The sequence below is a fragment of the Nelumbo lutea genome, chromosome 4 (assembly GCF_056320005.1).
Source record: "Nelumbo lutea isolate HS-2025 chromosome 4, American lotus-T2T, whole genome shotgun sequence".
NCBI lineage: Eukaryota > Viridiplantae > Streptophyta > Magnoliopsida > Proteales > Nelumbonaceae > Nelumbo > Nelumbo lutea.
The window spans coordinates 8720147-8737418 of record NC_142687.1 but is presented as its reverse complement, the minus strand read 5'-3'; the positions used below and the strand labels follow the sequence as shown (position 1 = coordinate 8737418).

The window sequence follows — 17272 nt, the reverse complement described above, 5'->3', positions numbered from 1 at the left end:
ATAAACTATCCGCCCAACCATCGGAAGACACAACAGTTTGGGAGGCTAGAAGTTGAGAATAATTTCAAGCTGAGATCTATCAAAATGAACATAATATGCAACAGGAGCCCCTGAATGTAAGACATATCTTAGATTCTTAGGCCTTGTTCATCTCAGTAAATGACTTTTTGGGTAAATGCACTTATTGAAACACATGTATATAAGAGCATTTATCAATATTAATTTATTCCCCAAGTAAAAGTCTACATAAACTAATTTATCTAAAAAAATGATTATTGAAGGGATAATATTACCATCACATATAAGTGATTTTTGACATGGATGGGCAAGTGATTTACCCACATTTAAAAAATACTACCCGTTAATATCGAAAAACAAAGATGGGTCCATTTCTTTTCCACCGGACCTACCAACTCACCCACCCCTACTTCCAGGAAAACGAATGAGGCCTTACTACTTACTAGTATGTAACTAGAGGCGATGGTATAACAAAATTAGTGGGTAAATCTTAATTCACTTTTCTTGAGACAAGAACAAAAGAAAAATCTTCACTGTAAACAAGTTACCACTGAGATGGTTATTCAGTCAACATTGCTTGTCCATGTTAACAATAGTAAAAAAAAAGAAACATAACTGATATGATATCCCAAAGATGGAATAAAAAATACAGGAATATGTTAGACAGAAATGGAAAGCATAAACTAGGGCTGCAAATGTGCTCATATATGCTTATCATATTGTATTGAAGTTGGTGTCTATGTTAAATTTTCACTAAATTGTATATAAGCATTTTTCAATTCATTTTATTTGTAAATATAATATTAAAATCATTTTTAGTTCATTTTATTAATAACATAAAATATTTTGATCATTTTTAGTCTAACTTATTTATACTATTTATCATCCAATTGTAATCCAAATCCACCATATACGACATTCAAATTTGGTTGAAGTTTTATCCAGTTCTTTCTTTTTGTTTTTCTTTTTTTCTTTTTTTTTTACAGCATAAGAGGCTAAATACGACAGATTCAAATTAATCCTACAGTTTAGAGCTCACCCTAAACATAGAATTAAAAAGGGTCGAATGACTTAAATTGAGTTTATTAAGCGTTTTCCTCACTAGATGCATAACGGCACCCATACGACGGATCCATTTTCCACCTAAGAAATGCATGGTATCAATCCACTCCACATGGTATCAATCCCCTTCAAAGCTCCCATGTGGATCCTATTTCTAGTCGAAACTCAATTTTCCATCTTTCATATCCTCCCCTATGCGCTAAAGCACTCGTTACTTGTTTGGATTCACCTCCCTTTGCTATGACGTTTGTTAACACCAACCACAAACATTTGTTCTGGAGGAACTCGGCTTCAGTCAGTGCAAGGCCCGTTCAAACAGCCTTTATTGCACCACATTGCATTGGGAATATCTCCCCATGAAATAAAGTACATAGCTACAGGCATTCCCAGTGTAAGGCTGTTCGAACGATGTTCAAACGGGCTTTGCACTGACTGAAGCCGATCTCATTCTGAAGAGGGATGATAAACTAAACTAAATTATGAAGCAAGGTGGGAGGATGGGAATAAGGAACTTTTCAGCTTCCTAGAGGGATAATTTGAAGGTTTCTTCCGACACATGGTTCCTTTGAGAACGGGAAAAGATATTTTCAATGAAAGGGTTAAGAGATGAATCAGGAGAATTATTTTTATTTTATCTATTTAACAATGTCCTAGAAAGATCCTTCACCAACTTAGATCCTACACAATTAAGGATCACGAGTGGAATGAAAAAACCAAACATCCCCACCAAAGCAGACAGGGAAATACACAAAATTGCAGAGACCCTGCAGAACCTGCAATTAAATATGATGACAACATAAATTAAGAATTATACTGGATAAGGTATTAACAAATCTTACAAAGAAAAGGACTTGCCTTAGGATCGAGATGGAAGACATGAAGTTCCAGAGCACCTTATGTGCAACAGATGAAAGAAAGCCTGCGACGATGCAGCAAGGAAGTAGAAGAAGAAGAGGACTAACCAGCTCTTTAGAATCATTTAGTCCTGCATAAAAACCTTGCAGCAGTTCATCTTGATGGAAAATCGATAGCAAAGGAAAAGAGGAAAATAAAAATACATGATACAAACATTTTGAAATGGAATGGTAATACAACCATGACGCTAGTACTGTAAGAGCATACCTCCAAGACACTGCAATCACTGAACAATTCACCATTTATGCACCAATGTAAACCCTTATAAAAGGAAAAGGGTGGATGCATGCATAGGACTAGTTCACTGTTTTACCAATTTTGCCGACCTCTCTGAACTCTGAAAGGGATCCAAACCTTTGGAACTTGTAAAAATTGCACTCCCATTATCTCATCACCAAACCCAACTTGCCCCTCTTTAGGGTACAAATTTTACACTGAGTACGAGTTTTACTAGTACATAAACATGTCTTTAAAAGACTGCCAGTTGGCAAAGCAAGTGATAAACAATGTTAAGATTTATTTCTGTTCAACTGACCATATCTAAGGGCTTGCCCAGTTCTTATGGAAAATGCAACCTACTCCATTTATAATTCCACCATGACTGGTCCCATTCAAGATATATATCGTGTTGTTCCAACGAATAATAGAACTTCAGGCAGACAGATGAAGAAGGATATTGAAAAGGTTGATTTTGACATCCCAGGTGGGAAGTTCCTATGCATGCCTTATCTCCTAATATACTCATTGGTGGCAAATAATACACAGATAGTAGATTTACAAGGTTATATTTACCTGGAAGTTTCTTCAAGAGGCATTGCAAAAGTACCAGTGTTGACAAAGTAGTTACAAATGATGTTGAAAGTGCCTTGACAATGTAGTCAGCTTCATCAGAACAATACAAGATGCTGAAGTGTTTAACACCTCATTATTTTCTTTATCTACAGAATGTAGTTAAAAGTAAAACTGCAACATACCAATCCTTGTGCTCCAAGGTGAAACCTTGAAACAAAGAGCCAATCCAGGAAACCGTTCAGAATAATTGCTGACACACTGATCAGAAATGGCTGTTCTCCATCTCCTAGGGCATAAAAGACTGCAACTAGCAACTCCCGGATGATACAAAATGGCAAGCCAATAGAATCTGTTTCATGAGTAGAAACAATAATGAAGTCCAGGTGGTTCATGAGAGGTATTAGTTAATCATCTAATTGATCTCATATAACCCAAAAAAGCAACTTCAAATATAACTGCATTAATGGATAACATTTTATAGGCAACCAATTTCCATAAAATTGAACAAATGGAAGAGTGAGATTCAATATTATAACTCCATAGGCCATACAGTGTTACAATGAATGAACTTTTTTACTTGGAGAAATGGATGAGGTTGTACACTGAAGAATCTCAACAAACACCAATGAAAAAAGGAACAAAACCATGATACTTACAACAAAGAAGCAATGGTGCAACCATAGCACTTGCACTGGAATCAGATTTGAATCTTTGAAATAAAACACTGGTAACTGGCTCTGCCAACGCAATCATAATCGATGCAATAGGTAGGACAATTATCTGTTATAGACAACCAGAAGCACATATTTCACAAAGCCAATTTCTATTAGACCAGGCCTTTATTAAGGAGTTCAGTTGCATGTTATGATTTATGAAAATCAAACTTTAATTGGATCCTTCATTTATCTATGGAAATAAATCTTGTCCAAAGTGTTGTTGTGTTGTCAACCTTCCGATTTGGTATCCTTCAATTAAAAAAAAAAAATGCTTTCAAATTTTTCATTTGTCATTCCTATTAAAAGTGTTCCCATAATTCTCACCTAACCTCCTCTGTGTTCCCTTACATAAGTCCAACTCCATCTCTAGGTTGACCAACTATTCGTTCTTATTTCATGAAAAACTTGGTATTATGTTCCATGCCTCTGATGGCATTGTTCTATAATCTTAGGCTTTTTTTTCCATGGCAATACAAGTTCTCTTTCCATCTATTAGACCATTTTCTTTATGCAAATCTAGATATGGACAGGAAGCCTTGCACTCTGGAAATCCCTTGGGTGAACAGTCAGTGTTTTCAATAGTTTAGCTTTTCAAACTAAAACTGTTGCTGTACCCAACCTCCTTGTGCCACTGAAGTATATGATGTGTAATGAGTTCATAGGGATTATTTAATGTAAATCTCAGCAGCTGTAGCAAATTGCATTGAGTTTCTAAAGTAGATGATATGTGTGATGAGTTCATTAGTTACCAACTCTTTGGTTTAAATCTCAATAAGATCACGAACTCTGAACTTCCAAATGGATAAGAATTACAGATACGTCATAATTACAGCTTTTTCATGGTGATTAAGTATTCCAGAAAATCTGTATTTGCATACTAAGGTGAAGTTATTCCAGATGATGATTAGGGGTAAAGACCACACATTGCATTTATGTTTTTATCTGACATTGAGATTATCATATTTTTGTTCACAAAAAAAAAAAAGATTATCATATTTTTGTTAGACCTTAATTCCTTACGGCATTAATTTTCATGTCTTGCATTAACAATTTTGTCCTTATCATCATGTATATACCACGTCATTCTTTTGCATCAAAATGGATATCGTGGTTGCTACTGAATGTTATAATGGATAATCTGAAGCCTCTTGACAAGTATACCTTTAAAAAAGAAAACATGAATCATCCTCCACTTACCATGCAAATCAGAACTGCTCGTTTTAGATCATCCATTAAGTATGACCATGACAAACACTGCAACATATGCAAGTTTTTGAAATGGTCATTTGGGAAATTAGAGATAAAAGTTAAGCGTTTACTATTGAGGACTTAAATATTACCTTTGCCAGCCTTGAGAAAGTAGGTAAAAGAGGTAGTATGACTATGCTAGATAGTATGCCTAATGGAGCCATTGCCAGGAGATGTGCATCTGATAATTTAGAAAAGTCAGCAGTGTAGGGAAATTGCAAAAGCCAATACAAGATTAAGCCATCAAGAAAGACTTCAGAAAGTAGCTTTTTTAAAAGAAAAAGGAATAAAGGACAGATTTGTGTAGGTTCTTAGAGTCACTGATTTTGACAGCCACTGAGGTGAAAAGTTATTCACTTATTCCTTCAGAACTAGAATAAACAGGAATTTAAAAGAAAAAATGCATGTATATTCTAGTAATAGTCCATCTCCTAAAATATCATTTTAGTGTTAGAAAATGATCCGATGCAAATGTGTTGTGGCATTATGGGTTCTGCAGTCCCAAAGATGTATGGTGTATCTATGTATTGAGTTCTCTGTAACCCTAGGAAGAAAATAATAATTTCTAGATCCCTAGAATTTTCTTTATAATTTCAGTAATAAGTGTTTTCCAAGCAAGGTTGGACTAGTTAAGTTTAGTTCCCAAGAAAGTAAAAGTAACAGAGTTAATGCTTTTTTAGAAAATTTAACCAGGATTCATTAAAGGAAGAAGAGGTACATGAGATGTACAAAGCAGGGGAAGAACCCCTACAAATTACAAAGGAGGAAGCTTGTCGCTATACAAATGCTCCAAATACACACCACATTTGTCCAAGCCATCTGCTGTATGATTGTGTTCCCTAGGAATCCAAACTAATTTTACATTTAAACAGTCCAAAGAGTCCCTAGCCTCTGCCAAATAGTGACTCAATCTCCAAGGTCCCCCCCCCCCTCTTTGTCTCTTAACCAATTTATAGTATTTTCTGAACTACCTGCAATGATTAAATTCTGGATTCCCAAATTTTTTATTATTCTGATTCCTTTGAGAGCAGCCATCACTTCAGCCATTGTGGAATCAGCCAAACCAATTGGACCGCTAAAAGTCCAACAAATGTTGTCCCTTTCACCCCTTACTGTGCCTCTAATACCAGCTAAGCCAGGGTTACCTAAGGCACTTCCATCGAAGTTTAGGATCATCACTCCTTCACTGATGGGGTCGAGATGTCTCAAGGATGTTTGATGGAGGTGAGGGAGAAACAGAAAGGGGTAAGCATCTCTATTGAGATCATTGACTGAGAGTCCTTTGAACAGATCTGAGTTCACCGTCCAGTGGTTGCAAAGGTAAGTAATGTCTGAAATTAACTCCTTCAGGGGCCTAGATTTGTTGTCAAAGAGGTGTTTGTTTCTTTCATCCCAAACTCCCCACAACACTGCATGTAGCACTGATTGCCAATAAACTTCACCCCTTTTACTTAAACCCGTTCCTTGCCATTGATGCAGAAAGTCCATAATGTGCTCTGGCATAACCCAGCTGTAACCTGCCCTTTTCAAGAAATGGAACCAAATCTTTTGGGTGAACTTGCAGTGAAGAAAAATGTGATCTGCTTATTCACCTTCACTGGTGCATAAAATGCAAACATGAGGAGAGATGGACAGTCTTCCCAAAAACTTTTTCTGCAAGATATCACTAGTATTTAATTTCTGGAGACAAGCTTCCCAGACAAAGAAACAAACTCTTGAAGGGATGTGGCTACACCAGATCTTAAAAGGAAAGGAGGAATGTTGTTCATCAGCAATCAAAACCTTGAACATAGACTTAGAAGAGAATTCGCCAGTAGGGTGCAGGGTCCAGATTCAGGTGTCAGAATAGGAGGGGGAGAAGATGTAGGCTTCTTTAAGGGTCTGAATTTAAGTCTATTAATTCAGAAATCTCCAAACCCCTTAGGGGTCTTCAAAGTAGAAGGTTTAGGGTGTTCTTAACAGTTTGGTCTGGAAGGCATGAAGAAATAGTGACTTCTTGGTCAAGGGTAAGGTTAAAAAGTCTAGGGAAAGAGGGTAGTTTCCCCCCACCAATGGTCTTTCCAGAATTTTATTTTAGAGCCATTTCCCACTTTATATCTTATAAAAGAAAAGAAAGAAGTATGGGTGGAGATGATACCTTTCCAAGGATTTGTGGAAAGGTATAGGTTCTCCAACTTCTTAAGATTTAAGTTAGAAGCTATAGGTTCTCCAACTTCTGCATCAATTTCACCTAAACAAAAATGGCATTCAAAATTTCCATTTCTCGTTTTAAATTGGAATCTGGTCAATTTATATAAAAGGCCTAAGAATTAGGATGAAATCATCCAAAACAAATAATGTACTAAAATAGGAAACTTGATTTTACTATGACAGTGTGATTAATGGATGATGTGGTGATTACTTACAAGAGAGACCTGCAGCAGCACCTGGAATGAACGATGCAAAATAAAGATCTGTAAAAGATGCTATTTGTGCCAGGCTTGAACTTAATATTGCTGGAAGCATCAACATGAAAAACTACATACAGAAAAGACAATAAGCACTGCCAGGACACATTTTAATTAATTACTGATGGAAAAAGGTAAAATCCTTAATAAAGATACAACTACAGTTCACAAAACCAACCTCATGAAGAACCTCATCCTTCAAAACATTTGAGAATGAAATTGCAACAAAATCATATCCCATTTTCTCATACATAATGACCTGTTATATGGAGTGATAAAGGGTCAAGAAGGAAGATGTTGCATTAACTAATATTGTAGAAGAATGCATAGATATCGAGTATCACGGAATTTCAGAACCTGGATAAGCCACTGAAGAAAAGCACCTACTGAAGCTCCACAAGCAACCACCACTCCTCCTGAAATAAAGCATTCTTTACTGGTATGGTAGCCATACATCTAATGCCAGTAAAGAAACCTGCATAATGGAAGTTCAATGCCTTACCAAATACAACATCATCCAGACAGTAAGCATTTGATCTTTTCATGCAAACATACATGATACACTGCAGAAAAACATCCAGATTTCTATTTAAATCATCATATTCCCCAAAAAACATGGAGAAATAAGATAATAAACAGTGACAACATCATGTTCAAAATTCTTAATGCAATACTCAATATGAAGCTGACTTACCGAAAGAATTATGGAAATGCTTGACAGAGCAGGGCTCATACAGGGAATAAAATTATCACCTTCTGCACTAAACACAACATCTGAAGTTGATTATGAAACTTTCATACATAAGTAGCATGAGAAATATGATCAATGAAGATAAAAAAGTATAATGATGTATTATATTACTTGCCTTAGACATCCATAGCCAAGTCCAATGGGACCAGCAAAAACTATGCAAGGGATCATTAGTTTCAGCTGAAAGAGAAGACATGATGAGCATAAGATGTGTCAGTGTTCAAAGGGGGCAATAAGACCAGTTTTTCTTTTTGCATAAGCTGTTGCATGAAACTCATAATATGTTTAGATAAGCTACATATGAATTGTAACACAGCACAAGTGAAACGTGCATGTAATCAAAGAATATTATAAACATTAACAATGTTGAAAAGGAACTCCTTTTGGTTAGTTCTTGTTTAGTTTATTATTAAGATGGTGATTTTTATCTAAAATAATAAAAAATTATATCTAAAATTTGCATTTTTAAATTGCAAGCAGCAGTTTCAAAACCAAATCAGATGTTGAACAGTAGGTACTAGAGGTTGATTTTTCACAAATCACAGTATGGTGTTTCATACATGCAAATCTGACAGAGGTAAGCATGAAAACGTATGACAAGAACACCACCTTTAAAACACAATAAGCCTCTTGAATCAACCACATAAAAAACAAAGAAATTTCTGGGAAAACATTGTAATTCTTATTAAGATGTTGCACTTCAACCATTACAAGCCTATTAATAGACTTCGGACTCTCCAACTTCAACTTAGATTCAAATTATCCAAAATAGTAAGGTAACTAAAAATAGTAAAATTTACCCAAAATCCTAATATGACATGATTGCCAACTTATGGACTCAATCAGACTCAAAAACAGAAAAAATCCAAGACTCCAAGACTTAATAAAATAGTAAGATTCCTAAATTGGCCATTTTTAGGGCCATAGAAGCAAAATCTACCTTTGTATGCATTTTCATATATCATTTGCATCATTTATCTAGATTAAAAGTTAGGACCTATAAAATTTTATGTCATTTTCTCTGCCTTTTGGCCCAGTTTCTTCTGGTCCAACTGCTCTAGGAACTCTGTGGCAACTGGCAACCACTCTACATCAGTTCAATCCATGAAGTCAAGTGACATCATAAAATAAAAAAAAAATACAAAACAGAAAATAAAAGGAAACTATAAAATATGACAGAAAAATAAACATATAGGGGACTGTTTTCGAAACTTCCCATTAAGGATAAACCAACCAAATTCCCGTTCTCTTGGTTTATATTGTTAATGCGTAGCAGTGATTTTGTCTTTTAAAACATGTACTTTTTGTCTAATAATTAGGGGCATGGCCCCTTTATCTAAAATAGGGCGTGCCCAAATGAATCCCTAATCAACAAACTCAAAGCAATATTGCCCAATTAAAACATTTATCCTTTAAAAGTTTTCAATACCCCAGGTTTGCTTTTTGTCAGGTAAATGTTGAACTTGCAGACCAGTACAATCAAAATTTTGTTGGAATCTTTTTTTTTTTGATAAATGATAGCATTTTATTAAAAAAGAAGGATTACATCAAGATTTAGAAGACAAACTATCCCAATAGGGACGCGAGGTGTGACCCCATTCTACATTGACCCAAATTACAACTGAGCCAAGAATAGTTCAGACTTAAACACCCCCATCTTCACAAAATAATCAGTCATTCCATTTGCAGACCGCCTTTCCCATTTCACAAGAACTGTCATGTCTCTAACTAGCCATTTGAACTTTTTCATAGGTCCGTTGTACTTCCAACTCACTGTTTCTGGTTCCTTCAGCCACCCTATTACCAATTTAGAGTCATCTTCAATGAGCGGTCTATCAAAATTTAGTTGTCTCGCAATATGTATTCCTTGCAAGACTGCTTGGAATTCTGCAAAAACAGAGTCCCCTATTCCAACCGGGCCTGAGAATACAGCAACAATTAGTCCTTCACTATTCCTAAAGACCCCTCCTACACCAGCTGGACCTGGGTTCCCTAGACTGCTGCCATCAAAGTTCAACTTAATAAAGCCTTCATCAGGAGGTTCCCAAGCTACCACTGGTCTGTTCCTTGCAGTAGAACTTCTAGCTACAGCTCCCCAGTTTCTCCACAAGTCATCAACAGAAATCTGAGAACAAGTTTGAGGCTTTAACCCAATGTATAGCTCTATAAAAATACACTCCCAAACTGCCTCCACACTCCTTTCTCTGTCACTGAAGACTACCATTTCTCTCCTCCCACACCGTCCATATCACAGCAGCCCTAATGCATCTCCACATGACCTTACCTCTCTTCTTTGGCCAACTGAAGGTTGTGGAGTCAAAGAGATTTCCAATCTGCAGAGGCACAATCCACCTATGACCAAAAAGATCAAAAACCTTTTCCCAGAGGTCTACAACAAAAGGGCAAAAAAGTTTGTTGGAAGCTTGGCAGGTGGATAGCCTGACCGATAAAGGAAAAGTGGTCTGGCACTCAATACCAGCAGCAATTTCCTTGTCTATCCAGATTGAGAGGAACAAGAGAGTTTTTGTAGACAAAGCCCTTAAGGAGGACAAACTGGTAAGGTGGTGGGTAGGTTAGGCTCTTGTTCACTGTCAGCAAGTGTGTCTGGAATTCATTTATTTGGGAATTTTTGGGTAGGCAGAATATATTTGGGGAATGATGGTTGTTGTATGAAGTATTTGTCCTTGTTTGTCTTGGATTCTATGGGGTTGAATATAGTCCCTCACTGTATGATTGGGATCCTCTTCCCATCTTTGTAGCTTCAGTTTATTTCATAGTAAATAAATGTTTACCTTGTCTTCTTCAAAACAACATATAAAACAAAGCATTCAATGGAACAATCCAATGTAACATTTTAAATGTTCCTAAACAAAATCAACTGTTTATGACCAAATGATGGTTTTGGGGTTTTAACTGTTTTGATATCTCCAAAGCTAGTTAGAGATTTTACATACAACCTCATCCCATAATATATTTCTGATACACCAAATATTTGGAAACTACAAAGACTTATATTTTCTATCAATCCAGGAAATAAACAAATAAGTAGTTAAATTGTAAATATATTGGACAAGTATCCATCATTAAACCTTTTTTTATCAGTAACAAACAGAACTTTATTGCTTTCATAAAAAGATATATTGATTACAATGCTTATGTGCCTAGCACCCCTCCTAAGTTATCCTCGGCTAACTTATCTTTTACATGTTTCATTCACTTGATACAATTCCCTAAAGCATTTGGTTTCTCAAGTATCTAACCATCTGTCAGTAAACCATTTACACTTCCAAATTTAACTACCAAAACTGAAAAAGCCATTTTGTTGCATAAACATAAAGAATCATGATCAACAGGATGAAGGTCTAACTACTACCAAAATGGAAAAAGAACAAGATGGAAGTCAGAAACCAAAAGATAAAGATGGTCTTGTGTTGTACAAATTGAAATGCTGTAATTTGTACCTGTCTGATAGCTATTTCCCTAGTTATTTGACATTCTGCTGCCACCCACAAACTGGTTCATTTAAAAAAGAATAAAGCAATCAGAAAGATGAAGTTTTTTTCCTCAATTAGATTTGGTCCTTCCAGGACACCAACTGATATGATCATAAGATGCAGATTCATAAACATATTACCCATATAATGGCATAATGATGTAACAACAATAACAGAATAACAAAGCTATACAACACAATATATGCCAAGAATAAGAGAACAATATTCAACGTAAGAATTAATCACATCAGCTTATGAAAAGAAAAGAAAATAAAGAATTTATTCAATTGCTATGATTCAAAGGTTGTGTGCCTGCATGAAGAGCATCTCACTAGAGTTAAATTATCAAAGCAACATCTGGCTTTGGTATAACACCCGTTCTGTAGAATTAACTTGGTCTCTCTTAAGCCATATGGATATAATAGTTATCACCTACCCATGATTCCTGTGTATGATATATTTTAATTGAGATCTAAAGGAAAATCTGGTGTGCATGTTGGTAGAGACAAGACTCCTTTAGCTCCAAACTCCAAAGGCATTCAAGATGGAAGTAAGGATTTTTTGGAAAAAAAAAAAGATCAATATGTGTATTATAAATGGTGAGTAAGCCCACCAAAGATTGGGATGAAGACCTCCAAGGGGATGAACATGATGCTTTGCAAGATATCTTGCTCTGGACCTTCTAAGTTGGTGCAGCATGCAGATAGTGCAAATAAGAGAAGTGAAAAAGTGGCCAATCTAGAGAATCCCCTATGTGATGGACAGTTCAGATTGGCCATAGGATTCCTCCATATGGCAAAAGTAGGTGGGATCGTCTAGGGAGCTTTCATAATGGACCTAATTATGTATCCTTTCTCAATAAGTTGAAATTTTTAGAGAAGTATGCTAAATGAGATAAATCTATTATTAAGTTTTTAAATATTCAGTATACCAATCTTTGCATTTTAAAATACTGCATATCTAATAGTGACATGGGCCAGCAGTACCAATCAACAAAAATTGACTAAGCCATTGATCAAAAAAGTCACATCACTTGGCTTGGAGAACTCATATATGCAAAAGGAGTTACCACCATGATTTGACCCTCCATACTTGGAATGGAGTCAACTTGGGAGAGTCATGCAGTCAACTTGGAGTTAACAATCTATGAGTTGAAGCTGGAAGTTGAGAGCTACCCACCTTTATAAGGTTGTCTAGGTGAATAACACTTCTACTCAATTTCTTACTTAGGAATCACATTGGCATTGATCTGAAACAGATGGAATATCACTGAAGTCCAACTGGGGAAACCATGAATTCTGTTATAGAAATGCAGACACCTGGATGATGGCCATATGAATACATATACATTCAAGTCAAAAGACGCAGAAATCAAGCCAAAGCCTCCCACCCAAAAAGGGTAAAAAAAAAGAAAAAGGAAAGAGAATCAAAAGAAGATGTATTGATGGCAAGTTCTTGAACAGAGCAGACTTAATTATCCACAAAGACAGCCAGGAACTGGTTTCATAATTTATCCACAAAGGCAGCATATATTTATTATGCCAACAAGGGCATTACTTGGTGTTGAAAGAAGATGTATTTTAGGAATAGCTCAACTCCAAGAGAATTTGATTGTGGCAAAATAGATAACATCAAGGAAGCATGAAGAATGATTCAAAATTTTTCCAAGTTCTTGGTTAATTAGTACAGTCCTCAGTCAATCTTCCAAGAAATGCTTACCCAGGAGCAGTAGCATAAACAATAAGCTCTGCAGATATGAAAATGAGAGCACCCAAAATGAATCCTATCTGCACAAAAACAGAAAGTCTAGAAGTAAAATGAGGGAGAAGAAAAAAGTGAGTGGATTTTGGTAAAAGAGATTCAAAACATACCATGAGCATAACAAAACATGTAGTTTGTACAAGCCGCTTCCCACTTTCCTTAGAAAGCTTACTAATACAAATTGTTCACAACATCAGAAGGCATGAATAAGAAAATGCATGGCATACTAATTAAGCACTTGATCATGTGAATAAAATCTAAAATAGTTCTCAACAAACATAAAATAGAACTATAGAAGATGTGCTTCACATTTTTCAACCACATTGATTAAGCTTGGAATTCAGATTTTCATATTCACACAGAATTAGCCAGTGGATCTATTCCCCAAGAGTTCATTCTCTTTGTAATGGATTTTGTTGGGGATGTTCAGAGAATGAGTAGGAAAGTGTATTACAGTTGATAAACCAATGAGAACAGGTGCTGAGCCCACGGCCATGGTATCAGCACTCACAATTAACAAGCAACACGTTTTTATGTCTCCATGTATCTGTATTATTTGTCACAATCTTGAAACATATAACAACATGACCAAATAGAAGAACTGAGATTTGCATCCTAAGGTTAATAAGCAAAGGCTTGTCAGGTAGATGGTTATAGAGGTTTTGGAAATATGATTGCAAACCACATCAGTGGGACCGATGGAAGAGCTTGGAGACCCCATCCACATACAGGGATAGTGTTCATAGAAGTATTATGAAAGTTCCAATATCCCTCTACAACTTGATTGCCTTTAAAGTGGGGAGAGGGGAACTTTTTGCTTTTGAGAGGATATATGGTATAGAAATACACCATCTAGCTTTGCTTATCAAGTCCTTCTGATGTATGGCAACAGAAAAGAGCGTGGAGATAAATCAGTGTTACAAAGAGATTGCCAAGATAATAATTTAATGCGTGTGATTTAATATCTTGTCAGCTATTAGGAGAAATACCACATCAAGAACCTTATGGATAGGCTATATCAGGCTGAACCCAAAAATCAAGACTGCCATTATGAAAGTGCAATTCAAGAAGAATGTGTGAAGTCTTCCTCTGGTGCTTTGATTGGGAAAATAACAAATACATCGCATGGAATTTTTTTAAAATCATGATCATATTCCAAACCTTGGAGAAAGTTGAATCAAATGGAATTGCGAATTATATTATAATTGCAAAGAACTATTTGTGATTTTTTAAGAACTTAACAAAAAAGGAACATACAGATATGAAACATGTGTGTATGTATGCATGTACACATGTTGAAATCCACATCAATCATACAAGTAATCACCACATAAGTTTGCCATTTGGTGGTAGCAGTTACCTAATCAAGTTTAACTTTAAAGTCAACTTAAGTCACAATGGTTCTTCAACCCTCATTCTATGGGAAAATAAACTTCATCCCAAACAAACCCCCTCTGAAAATTAAAAGAAAAAGAGGAAACAACAAGGCAGGCTTTAGTTCCAGTCAAATTTATCCAATATTGAGATATGTTACGTTGGTTCTGTTTATGCTCTGTTCCGTGGCTGTTCTAATTTGCTTTTCTTCCATTCTTTAACTCTATTACAGATTTCAGATTTCTTGTACTCTATCACAAACATGTTCCATATCATATGAAGTGGATATCATAAGATTTACAAAATGAATCATATGATTCAACAGTAATTGATAGATATCCAAAAAAATGATAAAATGGTAGGATTTGAATTAAGATCATTAATATTCATGATGAGAGTTGTGAATCATGTTGTAACATAAGATTCTCATACATAGATATCCCATAGAGGTTTTACATGGAGCCCCAGCATCCATAAAGAAATTAATGGTAATATTTAAATGTGAAAGCTTGATGACAAATTGTGATTCTTTAAAGAGTAGCTTTGTATATTAGCCTTTAAATCTGACATGTGATCTTTATACTTGGATTTAGATATTTAGTTTAGCATTAGAAACCTCTATGTATTCAAATTTTAGAAACAACAAAACTTACGGACAACAATTCTCAAGCATTTGTTCTAAAGATAGGCAAAAGGGAGATACTTTCCTAGGAACAGTACATTAAGGTTTTAGCATTTCAAACACGGATAGAAAGAACAACCTTAAAGTGGTACTCATAGCGATATGAAGGGGACCATTTACACCTGCAAAAATTTCCAAATCAATCCAAACAATGAGGGATTGTCACATAATAACATAAAATGAGAACTCACGGTAATTTAAACTTATTTTACAGCAGTTCTTTTTGCACTACAATCATAAGTTATGCAGATGAACACATTGAGAGCTACGAAATATAGATTTCTATGTTACAGGACCTATGGAAAGTGCAGGTGTAATTTTGCTAGTATAACTGACAGCTTATGTCATTACCAGAATCACCTGAACCTATTATAAATGTCTTCTTTAGCCTTTGCATGAAGATCTCACATGCAATTACAAGATCGTAATACTTTTACAAGCATATCGTTAATATTTTAAGAACACTGACCTCCTATGAGTGATACGGAAAATATGGGAAGCACCGAAGCATGCCTGTAATATAGATAGTTGAAATAAGTTGTTAGCATGAACAAGGATATGGACAGAAAACAAAAAGTGGCTCCAATACAAGATTTAAACAAAAGACAAGACTAAACACTAAAAGGAAAAGGCTAAAAAACAACAAAAGAAGAAAAGAAAACAACGATAACAACATCAAATAAACACGATTCGGTTGATGAACTTATATTTCATAAACACGTGAAACTGAACTGACATATCATATCTAAAACAAAAGATATGTTTCCTTCAATTGAAAAGAAAATAGAATTGTTTAAAAAAATGAAAACATAGTCATGCGAGTAACTGAGCAAAGAATCTTTACTTAAATGCGGTGGCCACGGGTCCAACTCCGAAGACAGCAGCTAGGATAACCTCCCTGAGAAGTCCCTATACCATAATCCGAAATAAAATAGAACAAGAATAAATTTGTATAATTTAATGGGATGAATCAAGTTAATCACCAAAAAAAAAAATACGGGTTTCATAGGAATTACCAAAATCTTGCTCACGATGGTTGCAACGCCAACCCATGCTGCATTTTGAAGAAATCGAGCAGCTGCTACTTGATGGCCTACATTGAGCACTGATATCATCTACAAGCACGTAAACACACGCACGCACACAGAGAGAGAGAGGGGGAGGAGGGAGGGAGAGAGCTAACAGGAGGTTGGCATGGAACAGGGATTATCTGAGGCAATGCTATCGTAATCTTTCTGGAGATGGAGGTCATCGTCATCTGAAGACGTCGAACTCAATTGATTGAAACAAACGATTTCGAAACTTGGTTTAGATCGGTAGAGCATGCGATACGGAAATGCAGTGGGAGAATAGTTGGCAGATCCAACTGATAGAGGCGAGAGGCTTAGGAAGGGATTTCCCTGTAATCTTCTTGTCTTGTGAACTGGCAACCAGATTCGCCGAGTTGATGAATCTGAAGAATAGCGAATACCGGCGAAAGCGTCTAGCTTCAGAGATTTCATCTTCTTACGATCACCACTTTGCGAGTATGAGCAAGTCAGACCGGGAAGGAAACTATCCTCCCCAATCATGATTCATGTCCAAGCCCTTGGCGCCAAAAGCAAATTAACATGTTTAGGATCCGTTTGGTTCGCGGGAATAGGGTCTGGAAACTGGAATGTCCCTCCCCTCTTAACCTAATCCAATTCCAGGCTTTCCAGCCGGACCCAAATAGATGGAGGTAATAGATAATTCTGATTCTAATTTCAATTTCGACTATGAACCAAACGAATCCTTAATCGCAAGTGTGAACTCTCTCAAGTTTCAACTCTTGAAAGTCTGAAGAAGTCCTATAGGTCTAATACGTGCACCACGATTGCCACTTAAACTGCGAAAAGCGTTCCATGTCAATCCCTCACTCACTTACACCATCAAATCTAGGGTTGTTCATAAGAAGGCCCAATCTAATCAAACCGACCTAATTTGAGTTAGTTGGGTTTTCTTTAGCACCGGTTGGTTTTGGGTTATAAAAA

At 36.0% G+C, this 17272-nt stretch overlaps 1 protein-coding gene across 3 annotated transcripts; it reads right to left on the bottom strand.

The window, feature by feature from the left end:
- Window positions 1–1679: 1679 nt before the first annotated feature.
- Window positions 1680–16965, bottom strand: LOC148853758 (uncharacterized). Of its 3 annotated transcripts, XM_088982604.1 has the most exons (21): window positions 16444–16965; window positions 16277–16353; window positions 16105–16169; window positions 15730–15773; window positions 15340–15382; window positions 13315–13375; window positions 13163–13230; window positions 11411–11462; window positions 8065–8129; window positions 7893–7959; window positions 7701–7761; window positions 7556–7614; window positions 7377–7457; window positions 7157–7268; window positions 4844–4932; window positions 4701–4757; window positions 3444–3567; window positions 2970–3136; window positions 2788–2860; window positions 1936–2065; window positions 1680–1853 (listed from the first exon to the last, which is right to left on the bottom strand). In XM_088982604.1, exons 1-21 carry the CDS (start codon window positions 16829–16831, stop codon window positions 1712–1714), a joined length of 2025 nt encoding a protein of 674 aa, XP_088838730.1. In that variant the 5' UTR covers window positions 16832–16965; the 3' UTR covers window positions 1680–1711. The 3 variants fall into 3 exon arrangements, 2 of the variants coding, with proteins under 2 accessions (XP_088838730.1, XP_088838728.1); XR_016112369.1 differs by having other exon boundaries at window positions 2788–2877; window positions 13163–13375; XM_088982602.1 differs by having other exon boundaries at window positions 13163–13375.
- Between the last annotated feature and the right edge of the window lie 307 nt (window positions 16966–17272).